Source organism: Bolinopsis microptera, chromosome 12 (assembly GCF_026151205.1).
Source record: "Bolinopsis microptera isolate Bmic1 chromosome 12, MBARI_Bmic_1.0, whole genome shotgun sequence".
NCBI lineage: Eukaryota > Metazoa > Ctenophora > Tentaculata > Lobata > Bolinopsidae > Bolinopsis > Bolinopsis microptera.
Genome location: NC_087083.1, coordinates 7,166,294 through 7,182,228, shown reverse-complemented (window position 1 = coordinate 7,182,228; position 15,935 = coordinate 7,166,294). Strand labels below are relative to the sequence as shown.

General features: G+C 36.8%; 1 protein-coding gene across 1 annotated transcript; it reads left to right on the top strand.

Moving 5' to 3' along the window:
- On the top strand, positions 1-12,115 carry LOC134823858 (trifunctional nucleotide phosphoesterase protein YfkN-like). Its single transcript, XM_063835455.1, has 14 exons — positions 1-134; positions 282-399; positions 608-694; positions 1,016-1,091; positions 2,483-2,546; positions 2,924-3,029; positions 9,815-9,960; positions 10,244-10,327; positions 10,487-10,571; positions 10,730-10,825; positions 11,017-11,077; positions 11,238-11,344; positions 11,612-11,702; positions 12,001-12,115. Exons 1-14 carry the CDS (start codon positions 21-23, stop codon positions 12,113-12,115), a joined length of 1,350 nt encoding a protein of 449 aa, XP_063691525.1. The 5' UTR covers positions 1-20.
- The last annotated feature ends 3,820 nt before the right edge of the window (positions 12,116-15,935 follow it).

The window sequence follows — 15,935 nt, the reverse complement described above, 5'->3', positions numbered from 1 at the left end:
TGATTACAGTAGATTGTAACATGGGATCAGGCATATCCTGTAATCCACAACACGAGAGATCCTCTCCTACATCACAACCGGATGGAGGGAGGGTGGTGAAAATTATTCATTTTAATGATGTGTACAACATTGAGGTAATTTTATCTTTTACAAGTCTCATTCATATGTTTCGATATCATTCCTTTTCGTAAAAAAGTAATGCTCAATTGGAGCCTTGATGAAGTTGTCTCTAAAATGTACCCAATATGTCGATAATGTATCCTTAACGTAAAATTGCATAGGCGCGAGATCAGGAACCTGTAGGGGGAGCGGCAAGGTTTGTTCAGAAGATATCAGACATTTTAGCAGAGGAGGAGATGTTAGTAATTTTTAGTGGAGATGCCTTCAACCCCTCCCCAAGTCAGTAATTGAAAATTTCAGATTATCACTTGGTTCCAATATTTTGATACATCTAATTATTTAGTTATCTTTATACAATATCTTTGTCGCATAGTAACGGGGTAGTAAATACAGTGTTTCGTTTCGTTTCGTTTCGTTTCGTATGTTACTGTACCTTATCTGTTCTACAAATTTTATTTACCGTAAATAAAGTTTATTTATTTCTCAGTGAGCACAATGTTTAAAGGAGTACAGATGGTTCCAGTACTTAACGCTTGCAATATCGCTGCTGCTGTTTATGGAAATCACGACTTTGGTGAGTATAAGTCCACTGAGGGTGGGCCAAAACTCTATTTCCATTTGTAGGGGCTAGTAGAGTGGATATATCGGTTGGATGATCACATGATAGTTTGAGCCAGATTTTAATTTTATATTTTGAACTATGAAATGCAAGTCAAATTAATGATTATAGAATTATTATTAAATGAGCAAACTTAATATGTCAAGTAAGTTCTTAAAACGAGCGCTTTTACACGATTATACCAATTCTGGATTATTTCAATCATAAAGTTATGATAAGTATGTAGAATTTAATCTATCTAAATTCTTAGTTTTTGTGACCTATTAATTCCCACAGATTTTGGCCTGGACGACTTAATGGAGCTAAAGAGTTCGTGTAACTTTCCTTGGTTGATGACCAATGTCATCGACAAGTGGGTTTAATTATTTGATATTTAACCATAATTAATTCATAATTTAACTATATAATGTTTAAAAACGTAAGAGCTTTCAAATAAGTTGCAGAGAAAATGTACTGCCCGAAATTAATACCTCAACCTAAATCAGTATTTTCAAAAGTTGATCACTGCTGCTGAATAATATCAATGATTTCAGAGATTTATCAAATCAAAATTATAAGCGGTTAGTAAAAACCAACTACCAATTTACTGAAATTTTATTTATTTAAAACTCTACATGCCCTGAATCTCTATATACCGTGAACCTCGATAGCTCATTCATTTCTCCCGAGAAGTCCGGCATGGAGAGGTTTCACTGTACTGAAATTGTATCTAAAAATTTAAATTGTCAACTACCAATTAATAATGCAACTCCCTAACGCTATTAAATAGCGCCCGCTCTTAGTGCACGATTTTAAAAGTTTCAACACTTCGTACTTATTCTTATGACTCACGAAACGCTTTCGATCACAAGCTTATCCATTGTTCAGATTACAACAAAAGAACAAATTTGCGCACTTTGAATAAGTCACTGTACTGATAATACATGATTTTTCTTTACATATTATGTTATTCTACTCTTTTTTGCGGCAATATTAATATCAGTGTTGAATAAACATAAATAATATAGTTTTAAAACTTGAAAGTGTTTGTTACAATCTAAAGCACCTCCATTGTCGGTATCACTTGAGACCGGAAAAAGAAGAAAGAAATATACCTAAAGAAACAAATAACATGAACATGTACAAATATTATATAATAATATGTACATATTTGTATGTAATGTGATTAACAGTAGAACTATTGCACGTTAAGATTATTCCTTTACAACAACACTATATTAACCAACAAGCACTGTTACTGCATTAAAAGAATATTCAATTACTGTTCCATACATGTGTGATATTAGAACATGTTGATGTCATTAATTAACTTATTAATTCCAACTGATTAATTAACTGCATAGTTTTTAACACAATTCTTCTTAAAACAACCAATTCTTCTTATCTTGTCATCAATAATGAAAAGTTGGTGGACATCAACAAATTATTCTTCGAAGTGAGATATTTTCTAATCTTAACATCATATGGTCTGGTTAACTGAATAGTAAGTATCCTTAGTCCTGGTAACCATAGTAACCATAGTAACTATAGTAACTATTGCATAATAACCATAGTTACTAAGAGGAACTGAATAGAAACCTGATACTTAACCGTCAAGGTTTATCAGTGTGAATGTGTTTAAGAATATGTAAACACGTATCATATAAACCTCTCATATCACTATTTGTAATTAAGTAATAACTTTATAATGGTAAATTCTCTAAATTGTTGTTAACTTGATTTAACAAATCTTTTAATTTCCAGGGAGACAGATCGCCCCTTAGGGGACGGTATGGAGTACTTAGTGTTGCAGTACAAAGATATCAAGGTTATTACAACGAATTACAACACTACAAATCTATTACATTTATTGAGAATTATGTAATTTAAACAGGCATATCCTGTCCAAACCCAGGATGCACTACATGAAGAATTCGTTGTAACTTTGTTTGAAAATTGAAAAGCATTAATACATGGTGTTCACGATACATTGAAACGGTTTAAAATGTCTTTACAAAAATTTATGAAGGAGCAGTCTACTATATTTTCCACTCATTTTCTTTGCTCATCGGTTAAGAATTTGTTCAAAACCAGTTCAGATTCAAATATAATGTATATCATGTTACATTTACCCTAGCATGGTAGTTGATTGAAGTTATTTATAATTATAACTAATCAATCATGATAGTCACGTGTTAATTTCAGGTGGGAGTATTGGGACTGGTAGAGTCAGGTTGGATGGAAACATTGAGTACGATTGAGATGTCGGAGATAGAGTACCAAGACTATGTGGAAGCAGCCGATCATTATGGTTTGTAGTTGTTAAGAAACCGATTAGTTAATTAATATAAATTAATCGATGAGGCAGACCTGAATATTGTGTTGTTTGGAACCTTTTCTGCAAGACACAATTGGGGTATTGATAGTTCTATTCCCAAAGAAAGCTTTGATAAACAGAAAATCATGACAATAGAAGAAGAGATTTTGGAAACATTTTGAAGAGAAACTTTTCTGCCGTCTCCTAGATCGAAATTTCGCGGTTTTGACTGAATTTTTGACCGATGAATTAGTGTCTACATAATAAAACAAATATTTTAATAAAACAAATATTTATTTTTACGGCACAATCAAACAATATCAATAATAAATAAATCAGGGGAGGTTTGAAGAGGTTTCAAGTGCCGAAGGCCACTGCTTATCTTTAGGATTTGAGAGTGACCTGTGCTTGAAACCCCCTCAACCATCCACTACGTCAATATAATACTTATTATACAAATATAGAAAAATATAATTATCTAAGCTAAAATTGCTTATTGGTCTAGTTTGGTGACATAGGAGAGCCCAGTTGAGTTTTAGTTTAGGATATTATGTTTTAAATCATAGTTTGAAAGGTTAGCCATGTTTCATGGCAGAGAGAGATATCATGTGTGCAGAGCCGTACCAGATGTAGAATTTGAGATATAATATAGATTAGTTATCATATATTAGGGTCACCTCGATTTTGGAGGGATAGCAAGTGCTTTTTAAGGTTAGATTTAATAATACCTGACGAGGCTGATAAGTCTGAATTTTTGGAAGAACCCGGGATTATCAACCCATCTACATTAGCATCACATATTTCGAATACATAGGGGATGAGATCATTCCATATTTTCGTAGAGGTGTACAAAAAGTTCTGTTGGGAGATATCTAACCTCATTAATGGGATAATCAGACGAAGTTTTTCATTTCTAGGACAGAACTTGAAAAGATCTTTAATCGACTGGGGGACATCAAATTTAAGAATTTTAAATAGCTCCATAAATGTATGGTACATGTGCAGATTCTCCAGGTTCATAATTTTCTGCTCAGTGAATAGCGGTTTAGTGTGTTCAAGACAGTAGTTCTTTTTAGCCATATGTTCGTTATAAGTTCTTGAACGTGCACAGGTTAAGTAGTATTCTTTATAATCAAAATTGGGAATGTTACCAAATAGCAGTCGTATACATCGTTTTTGAATAGCAAAGATTTTATTCAGCTTATGTTTAGGGATCCCACCCCAGCAACTTATACAATAGCTAAGATGTGACATAAAAAGAGCATTGTATAGTTTCAAATATTCAGATTTGGGAATGAATTTGCAAATTCTCTTAATCGATACAATACTGGAGTTCAGCTTTAAAGATAAATGATTAAGATGTGGTTCCCAACATAGCTGTTCGTCTATTATCACCCCAAGAAATTTTGTACATTGAACTTTTTCTAGCTTTTTGCCATCTATTGAAATCGTTAGATTCCTGTTAAAGGGCCGTGTTCTAGCACAGGTCTGTGTTGCTCTTGACAAACCTGGCTGAAAATGCATAAAACAACTTTTCCCTGCATTTATATGTAACTTGTTAGACTCCATATAGTTACTGACTTGTTTCATTACATGATTAGCTTTTTCAAAAGCTTCCTGTGCTGAACGACCTATCACAAAAATATTTGTATCATCACTAGCAAACAGGACGAATTCAGCCAAACTTGAGGAGCTCACAATATCATTTATATAAATCAGAAATAGTAGAGGTCCTAACACTTACCCCTGGGGTACACCATACTCAACTGAACACTTGTCCGATTTTTCAGTTTGAAAAGAAGTTACTTGGCTACGGTTTGTTAGATAGCTAGCAAGAGTTTTTAGTGCAATACCTCTTACTCCATAGTGTTCAAGTTTATGCAGGAGTTTATCGTGCTCAATTGTGTCAAATGCTTTACTTAGATCAATAAATATTCCAATTACATGATTTTTCTGTTCAATCTCATTAAGTATTTTATTGACAGAATAGTTTACGGCATGAGATGTTGAGTGTTGTTTTCTAAAACCAAATTGTCGATCATAAATCACGTTCATAGCACTGAGGTAATTATATAACCTATTATAAATTATTTTTTCAAGTATTTTGCCAAATATCGGTAATGTAGAAACAGGTCGATAGTTATCAAGGCATCGTGAGTCTCCTTTTTTATAAATTGGTGTAATAGAGCCCGTTTTAAGCTTGCTTGGAAAGACCCCATTGTCCAAGAACCAATTAAAGAATCTAGAGATATGACCAGACAGATAATTTACACTCTTTTTCAAGACTTTAACAGAGATATCACTTGCCTTCCCATTTTCAAGGCTACCAATAATTTTACTTATCTCTTCCTCGTCACAGGGGCTGAGAAAAAAAGAGTTCACTATTCTTTCTCTGCCCTTGAGGTATTGTTTAAACTTCGTTTTATTGAAATTGCCATCAATTACCGTACGAGATGGTACAGAAGATTGAACTTTTGAATTGAGATTACGAGCAATAGACGAGAAGTAGATGTTAAATCCGTTGGCAATCTCACGGCGTTCAGTTACAATTCTACCATCAATTAAGAATGATGCTTTTATATCTTTTTTAGATTTACCCCTGAGTTCGTTGATCAATTCCCAGGTTTTTTAAATATTTCCTTTAGCAAGTTCAAATTTTTTCCCATAGTGGGCTTTTTTCGCAGATTTTATAGCTTTGTTTAAGATAGAACGATACTCCTTATACTTAAGATATAAAGTTTCCTCACCTAATGGGTTGATTTTGGTACACGAAGCCTTCCATCGCTTGTAGTGAAAGCCTTTAGTAAACACAGATTTAATTAACGCAGAAGTGATCCATGGATTCATCAATCTATTGCGTTTTGATTGAAAACCAGCAGTACAGTCCACTTTGAAATTCAGTTCGATTTTTTCGTGGACAGTTTCGACAAATTTTTCAAAACCTTCCTCATCATACGAAAAGTTCGATTGGTAAATATCCTTTCCAATATCATTAAGGAAACTTTCTATATTAGACTCACAGTAATCATACTTAGGTTTAAGTTTGGCAGTATTTGAACTCTCTTTAATATTACACGATATGAAACAGAAGATTGGGTTATGATGGGAAATCTTGGATTCAAGAATTCCAGATCCTAAGACACGCTCAGTAGAGTTCACTAAAATATTATCAATTAAGCTTTCATTGCAACCCGGCTTGGCATGGGTGGCAATCGATATCAAAGGGATTAAATTGTTACTGTAGATAGTTTGTTCAAATTCAGCTATGTTTCGTCCCTGGGCCAAAAGATCAACATTGAAGTCACCTGTCAAGGCTACATTATTAGACGGTAGAAATTTCATCAACACATCAAGCTCAGCAAGTGCATCTTGAATATCACCACTAGGGGGCCTGTAAACAACACCAGCAATCTGTGGAACCTCTGTGTTAGTGATCTCAACGAAAAGTGTTTCAAGATTGTCAGAGCATTTACATAACTTTTCGATTCGGCTGTATTGGTACTGATTGTCAATATATATACCAAGGCCACTACCTTTCTTTTTCCCATCAGTTTTGGAGTTGTACTCACTGCTGTAACCATCAATTTTGTATAGATCTTTATTTTCCTCATCAATGTTTGTTTCAGCTAGCGCAATAACTGCAAATTTCTCATCATATTGACTCATATCAGTAATAAAGCTGTCAAAGTTAGATGCGTTCCCATCAATGTTGTTAAACACAATAGATATAAACGGCTTGTTATGGTTAAGTATGTTTTTTGACAGCCGGTTGAAATTTGTCATGTTATAATACCTACAGTTTTTTAGAATGTTTGAAATAGTCTCCATATCCTCGTCTCTTTCTACAGTGTTGGGATCATATTTGTCATAAATAATTGAGTTAAAAGGATTGTACCTTTGGGACTTGAAGGCGTAACACTGACTGCAGTGCCACATTTGTTTAACATGATCAAATTTAAAACTCTGTTCAGAACATTTGGCATGATATATTGTATCGCAACTCTCACATATTATGATTTTATGATGGCTTAGTACATTGCTATCACAACCTGGACATCTCTCTCTTGTAATATTGAAGTTTATTGAGGTCATATCGGTAAGATATCACCCCTACTACCCCTACCTAGGGCACTCCTATAGTCACCATTTCCACCTTTAAATCTTTCCGTGGACTGACTTCCACCACGTTGAACAATACACCGTTTTATGTTCATACAAAATATTTTCAGGCCTTCTCTCCCAAGATGAACAACATCATTGACCAATGGTGTGCCATCACGTGAGAATCTACCATACTTAGAGGGCATACATCCGTTAACAGAACCTAGTACAGAGTTATCTATAATAAACATGTTTTTCCTATTATAAACCATGTCGACAATTAAACTGTTTAACTCCCCTATACGTGAGTTAACAAACTGTGATTTGGTGGGCAAGAGTAAACTAATATGAACTTTACTATTAGGATAAAATTGCTGAATTTCACAACATTTCTTCTTAAGCTTAGCAATAAGTGTTCTAGTGGATGGTCTGTTGGAATCATCTCGAATATCATTGATTCCCGTATGTATAACAATGTTCCGAAAAGGGCCTATGTCTTTGGGAGCAGGAATATCGTCGATTTTAGCAGCCCACATTCGCTTACCGGGAACCCATTTTCCTAGAGTTCCAACATCTTTACCAAATTTAATGTACTTAGTGTTTGAGTCTCCAATTAACACTGTGCTATTTTTGTAGAAATATGCAATATGCCTAAAGGTAAAGCTGTACCTCACAGAAGTTTTCTCTTCAGATTCCTCGCCATCTTCTTCATTAGCGAGGGGTTCAATACCATGATTCTAGATTTCCTGGGACATTCTGGACATCACGTATACACTTCCATCTTTGAGCTTTAAGGACTTTTCAGTCGACTTATGTGTGAACTTTATTGTGCGTTCTTCACAAAGGGACACAGTGACTATTATCGATTCTGGGTCAATAAGAACCTCATTGTCGCAGTGTTGGGGGATATGGCTACTATTGCCTGTATATCTTGTAACAAGGCAAGAATTCAGCCAGCTCTTCCTATTGGGGAGAGAGGGACGCACACAGTCCAAAAGATCTTGTATCTCCGGTGGAGTTTCCTTTGCCTGATGATAGGCTCCTGTGTACCAGTATCCATGTTCACCAAAGTAGACAACATCCCTGCTGCCACCAACCGAAGAAAAATCCGCACTATTGTCCTCCAGCAGCTTTATAAGTTTGCTGTGAAGCTCAACAGGCACTATATCTTCCTGATAAGTTAGATAAGGGTCACATGCAGGGCCTTCAGGAATTTGAGATGCAGCAAAGTGAGGAGAAGTAGTGTTAGGGGTCATAAGGATAGAGTCATTGTAAGGTAGTTCACCTTCATCAAAGTTCTGTGTGGACGTTGAGGGACATACATATATTTACAATAGCTGAACTTTGTTGTAACGCATTAATTTGTGTTCAAATGATCTAAAAAACATTAGAACATTAACATTAAATACATTTTTGTGTGGCAGATGTTAGAGTTGGACTTTCCGTTCCATTTGTTCCGTGGAACGATATTTGACGAAAGTCGATTATCTTGAGATCTGACCAATTTTTATCTAGACACTTATTTTACTTCGGTGTATTCCAACAGCCACAATGTTACACAAGTGCAACCAGCCAATTACAGGAAGCCGAAGGATCTTTTTGGCCAGTGACGGTTAAGGTAGTGTGTACCATACTTTCTTCGTCCGAGACTTTGCTGCAATGTGCAGCTCCTCATTTAACCCTCACACCCGATTTCTCGAGTATTCGGCTGAGTAGACCGGGGGGCTGCATAGACCACTCATGATCCTTAGCTGAACGTCGACGACGCTCACCCCACGACCAGGCAGTCAGTGGGTTTCGAACTCGCAACCTAACGATTGTAAGACAAGCGTTCTAACCAACTGCGCTACCTTAAAATTTCTTTTAACTTTCCAGATAGTTGTATGGCTATGAGACGGATAATCTGTGCGATTTTGGGCGAGTTTCTATGTGCAAACTTGAAATATGACTTCAAACTATCTGGAAAGTTTAAAGAAAATTTGTCAGTCAAATCTCGAAATATATGCCTGCGTTCCGCTAGAAACCGCCAATTTCAGATATTTTCTTGTGTTTGAAGTCATATCTCAAGTTTGGCAGAAAGAAACTCGCCCAAACTCGTACACATTATCCTTCATATAGCCATCTAACTATCTGGAAAGTTTAAAGAAAATCTATTTGTCAGATCTTGAGAAAATAAAAATTATATTCTAAGTTATTCACTAAAACACTCGATTTTCGACCATTCCATTTGGTATAGTTTTGTCGAAAGTCCTTCTGAGATGTTACTGATTGTTGGAATATAACGTCACGCGCATTGACATAAACAGTAGTTAATGTCGTAATAAAAGCTTTTAGTGCAGTGTAAAACGCGGTTTCACGGTCCGCATCTTCAGTCCGTCGAGAAAAATTGTAACTTTGACTGGTTTGTCACCGGCCCGAATTATGGAAAGACTTTTTCTGTTTACACGAATAAACGATCATTTTATTTTTTAAAATCATTGAGCGAATAGCAGATTCTGACCATTAGTGTTCAAACGCGGATCAACTCAATTAGCCGACAGAACAGAATATTTCTTAACACTTGTTTAATCTTAATGTGCTCTGCAATGTGCTGGCAGTACTTGGTACAAATTTGTTTTGACACATGACAGCGACTGACCACTGCAGAAAGTGGTAAATCTCTAAGATGATTGTCGCAGGGAGTATCCTGAAAGAAGAACACGGAGTTGACCTGGTGGTGGCGCTGACTCACATGAGATGGAATAATGACCGGAGACTGGCAGCTTGTGCAAAGCACGTGGACCTCATTTTAGGAGGACATGACCATAACTACGGGGTTGAACAGGTAACCATGGAAACGCGTCCTGATTGGAGCTATTAAGAGCTTCTGATTGGACCATATGGCCTGGTTTAATAACACATGCACTGGAAAACAGAATATTAGTGTACTCTTAATAGTTGTTGAAACGCTGCAAAATGACTGCATGTATTTTGAAATCTCATGCTAATAAACACTTCCGTATCACTCTAATACACTAATCACTCTTAATCAAGAACCACCCTCTAGCTCCAGTACGAAATAATTTACTTATTTTCTAGCATTGGTTTAACTTTATCAACTTCAAAAGGTAAACAACAGAACGATTATCAAGAGTGGCACAGATTTCAGGGAACTGTCTAAAGTAACTTTAGTAATCGACTCTGAAAATAAGGTATTATGTTTAGGAAATAGATCGCGTTGGATCGTTGTAATATTTATAAATGTGAATTTTAGTGGGGAAGTGAGGCATATATTTTTGACACGTGACAAAAAATAACCAATCAGCTTCGACCATCAACCACTCCCGTACACATGACCGGAACAATACCAGGTTAAAACAGTTGTAGAGAAAGTTATCATCACTTCGGAGATTCCTGAGAACGAAAATATACAACTGCACGTGGCTGATTACCAAGGTTACTATTTCTCCTCCGCAAACTTTCTCCTCCGCAAACTTCTTCCTTTAATTAAATACCTTGTTAATCACTTCTCTGTGTTTGCAGTTAATTTACACGTATTCTTAACAAGGAGAGCCTTAATTAATAATTACACTTATAACCGCTACTATTTACAGAAAAAGTAGGCGCTCAAATGGATAAAATAATAGGAGAGTTTGGGGTTCCCTTGGAAACAAGATTTAGTGAAGTCAGGACTGAAGAAACTAATATGGGTAACTTAACTTAACTTCAATTAATTACTTAATTGATTTACTTACTTTATGTAACTAAGTAAATTTATGATAAATATTAACTAAGCTATTCAGTTGTTTACGTTTGATACAAAAGCATACTTTTTAAGTTAGTGGATAGTGGATATTGTCAATGATAATTGATGAAAGTTAACGATTTTGTTATTCGACAGGTAATTTTATAACCGATGTTATGAGAGTTGCATTGCGAGCAGATGTGGCCATACTTAACAGGTGATCAATCAATTAATTAATCAAAAAGTTAAAAAACAATAATCACCTAATTATTACCTAATTATCATCCAATTATCACTTAATCATCACATAATTATCGTCCAATTATCACAAGTTATCGTCCAATTATCACATAATTATCGCCTAATTATCTCCACAGTGGAACGATGAGATCAGACTGTATATTTCCTCCAGGAAAGTTCCGAATGAGAGATTTATCAGCAATTCTGCCGATAATGGACGAGCTTCTTCTTCTAGAGTGCACAGGTAAGCTCTTACTTGATGTGTGACGTCATGTCACGTGGTCAGACGTCATGTCACGTGGTATATTTTATTGTTCTAAAGATGTATGATGAATTATGATAATTTTACAGATTTTAATAGGTAAACCAAATGATTTTACTGTTTATACTGACAAATACTAATTTAAGTTAGTTTATTAACTATTACCTATAATTACCTATAATCACCTATAATTACCTATAATTACCTGTAATTACCTATAATTACCTGTAATTACTGTTTGTTACACAGGGTCCCAGCTGCTGAAGGCGTTAGAGAACGGAGTATCTAAATACCCAGAGTTAGAGGGCAGATTCCCGCAGCTCTCAGGAGTTCAATTCCAGTGAGTTAGTGACGTCATGTCACGTGGTGTGTGACGTCATGTCACGTGGTGTGTGACGTCATGTCACGTGGTGTGTGACATCATTTCACGTGGTGTTTGACGTCATGTCGAGTGGTGTGTGACGTCATGTCACGTGGTGTGTGGCGTCATGTCACTTGTAATGTTTGAAATTGAACGTTACTCCTAGCTGAGTCGCTGACACATTTGATTGGATTTGGTGATAAATGATTAATGATATCACGTTCACGTAATAGCACAATATAAATTAGCGAGCTGTGAATCTAACTGTTAACTTCAGGTTTGAACCTAAGAGAGAACCTGGCAATAGAATTCTACAAGATTCTGTTTACGTTCTGGCTGAGCCCCTCGACCTTCAGAGAGTAGGTTTTAAGTTATTGTCACGTGGTGTGTGACGTCATGTCACGTGGTGTGTGACGTCATGCCACGTGGTGTGACGTCATGTCACGTGGTGTGACGTCATGTCACGTGGTGTGTGACGTCGTTCTAGCTAAGCCCCTCGACCGTCAGAGAGTAGGTTTTAAGTTATTGTCACGTGATGTGTGACGTCATGTCACGCGGTGTGACGTCATTTCACGCGGTGTGACGTCATTTCACGTGGTATGTGACGTCACACATATGTTCTGGCTGAGCCCCTCGACCTTCAGAGAGTAGGTTTTAAGTTATTTGTCAAAAGTTTTCTATGGTGAATTGGGAAATCGTATGTTTCTCTAATATAATATGTGCTACTTGATGAAGAAACTTTCGTTTTTCAAATCTTCACCATATTTCTAATCTCCCCACTCTTCATCTTATTTTTAATCTCCCCACTCTTCACCATATTTCTAATCTCCCCACTCTTCACCATATTTCTAATCTCCCCACTCTTCACCATATTTCTAATCTCCCCACTCTTCACCATATTTCTAATCTCCCCACTCTTCACCATATTTCTAATCTCCCCACTCTTCACCATATTTCTAATCTCCCCACTCTTCACCATATTTCTAATCTCCCATGAACACACTCTGAGGGTACACCCGTTTTCACTTCAAAAAATGAGTTTTTGTCAGTTTTTCGATACGAGATTGGGACGGCAAAACAATTACAAACAAACAAACCATAACAGGCTACAGGGCACTGTGTATTGCCAATGCAATTGCTGTACTTCATGTAGAATTCAACTGGGTCGGATACAAATTATATTTTATCATTATATCTTCAGTTTAACTTTTCTAGTCTCTTCAACGCAATTTATTTCCACATCTTCTTAAATTCTTCTGTGTTCTTATTCGACTCACGAGGTCAAAATGTTTTGTTAAAAATTAGAAGGCCCGTTATGAAACACCTTGCCTCACATAGTAAGCCCCGCCGCGCACGAGTATCTGGTATCGTGACCGTATCGAATCGTTGACGTGGTTTCGCCCCGATACACTAAATTGAAATGACGATGAGGGTTCACGCGGACGTGAGACAAGAAACACCAGAAACTTTCATTTTGACAGTTGTCAAGTGTAGTAAAGTAATATAATATTTTGGTAAACTTGGTAGTATAGGTTACTGTCATTATGTCGATGGAGTATAACAGTTCTAAAGACCAGCTTGGTTGTCAAGAGACTTCCCCCCCGGGGGAGGGACCCTTTTTAAATTAGTGATAATACACTGGCACTTTTCTAAAAGTAAGGGTCTCCGCGGCAAGGCGGCACATGGCATGGCAGTTAAAACCTACTCGAATCGACTTATTTAAATCGAACTGTGACGGACCGCAGGAACAAAAATGATTTCTGACGAACTTTATGATGATAAGATTAGGTTTCGAACTTGATTTGTCATTGTTGGGTTATATTTACTAATCCAATAACGACAATTTATTTTTGGTCAATGGTGATCTTAATTTTTTTCAACGTAAAACGATAAATAAAAATTACAAACATATGATTAGCGGTTTATGATTCGAATTCAGAATTGCACACTTGCAAATTTCAATTTTATGGTATTATTAAAGGCATCTACAGTCAACCATCACAATCACATACATTCACAATTTGATTATCCTCCACTTACCATTTAGAAATGATGTATTGTTTGGCATCGAACGCATCAGGTTCGTAGTGGAGATCGATTGGCAGGGTGCCGTTTGTTTTGCCCGAGTTCATGAAACCAGTCCAACGCACTGTCCATTTGTTCTTGGATTGATGTCCGGATGGTAGATCAGGAACTTGAACTTGTCGTTTTCAATCTTGGTCGGTAAAGGACATGATGTATTGGTTATCGAATTGGAACCTTTTGGCATCAATCGAGTTACCACCGTAATAATCACCTCACTCTCATAATCGTTATCAGAATCTACGCCTAGAAGTCGAGGAGGTTCGGGTCAAAGAAGAGTCAGGGATCATCTGGTAGGGGATGTTCGCCAACTCCCACCCCCCCCCCCCCCCCCCTCGCACTTGCAGGTCTCCATGTCCACTCAAAACGTACCGATGTAGTAAACCTGTGTGGTTTTGTATCTGGTCGAAGGGTTTTCCACACTTTAGTGTTTCATTGTAAGGGTAGGAGGGACACGAGCCCCCACAAAACTTGTAGCAGCCCCGTTACTCAACTCGGCCTGAAGGTTATCGTCACCGCCCGTCCTCAACCTTTATCACCATCGGTTCTTTAGGTAGAATTGGAGCTTCTATTGTCTTCTAGTCGACATGGTTATTTTGAATGCATCAGAACTCGCCACGCCGTGGAATCAGTAGGACATAGAGTATCATCAGAATTGAGAGGCAGCTGCATTTTTGTAGGTTAAGAACGGAAACTAATCTCACAAAAAGGAAATGTGTCTAATTTTATAGAGAAATTTAGATACATACGCAGCTAGCACATAATTACATTTTAAGTTATCGTGAATACCGTACACGACCCTATCTTTTGGCACTGGGGTATTTAGGATTGGTTCCTTGGAATAGACGATAGTGAGTATACGCAAAACACATTACTGATTTAAAAATGTTAATAACCACAAACAAGCTCTAAATAAAGTTTAGTATTATTCTCACAGAAATTGGAGATAAGGGTGCGACGGGACATCTTGCAGGTAGTTCTAAAGGCTGGACGGTCACCATCATAATCTTTTCAGTTGCACTCGTGAGTGAGTTTTTAGTTTAAACTGCACTGCGCGGTCACCGCCCAATGTCCATGTCCGATTTGGCTGATTAGTGATCACTGATAGTGATACGTGGTTAAGAATGAGAGCATGACACGATGTGCTTTAGGACAGACGCTTTCTCTGTTCAAATTTAATGTCATGATTGATTTTCAGACATTCATCCTACATGTAAAAACTTTAAAAGAATTTTGTAAGCCTTCAAAAGTTTCTGAGTCAAAGTAATAGTTTTTCATAAAGTCGACCTTTATTTTCTTCGAAGATATTTTCAAAATGAGTTTTTCATTGTAGATGAAGGGTAAATCTTGAGCAATCAGATCATATATTCAAAAAAACGAGTTCCTTGTAGCTCACATTAGCGAGACTGAATTAGGATTATGGTAACAACCCACCAGGTGGCTGCAACGACATAACACTACGGTACAACACGCAGAAACGTCAGCCACACCTGCCCGTTACCAATGGTAAACCCACCATTCTCTACTGGAGACATAGTTCCTTTCACTGCAAATCTGGCTCTCACTCACTCAGTTACACTCCGAGTAAAGTCCCTTACTTTACGCACTTCAACTTCTCACCTTATTTACTAGAAGTCAGTTTCCTTAACTGAACTCCCGCAGGGTACGTTTGGTTGGTTACGTACAGTTTCATGCGACAGTATGGGATCGTGGAACTCTCCCTTGCCTCAATGCGTGGTGGTGTCTCCACACAGTCCCTCTACCCTTCATCGTCATCTTCCTCACGTCGCAGTCCTTTGCACTGTCCTTCTCTTTTATCATGAAGTTCAATACTAAAGTTCATATTTGGCAAGGAGACTGGAAAGAAATGGAAAACTATATATATTTCACGAAAACCTTTTTTTGAGTCCATTCAAAGGAGTTTTGCTTAAATTCTGCCGGAGGATTTTCAAAGATCGTTATCCAAAAACGTAGATGGAAGAAACTTTTATTAGGTGGACTAACGATTTCGAAGCGGATTACTTAGGATTATTTGTGCTCTTTGTGTTTAATTTTTATTCTAGTTTTACGGGGGACTCTCGAAACATACATATAAAAATGTAACTTATTTCTTACATTTAGAGCTCTTTA

Coding starts and splice junctions, on each gene's coding strand:
- LOC134823858 (XM_063835455.1), top strand. CDS start 21: ATGGGATCAGGCATATCCTGTAATCCACAACACGAGAGATCCTCTCCT. Junction 11,078..11,237: donor GATGTGGCCATACTTAACAG/GTGATCAATCAA, acceptor TTATCTCCACAG/TGGAACGATGAGATCAGACT. Junction 11,345..11,611: donor TCTTCTTCTAGAGTGCACAG/GTAAGCTCTTAC, acceptor TTTGTTACACAG/GGTCCCAGCTGCTGAAGGCG.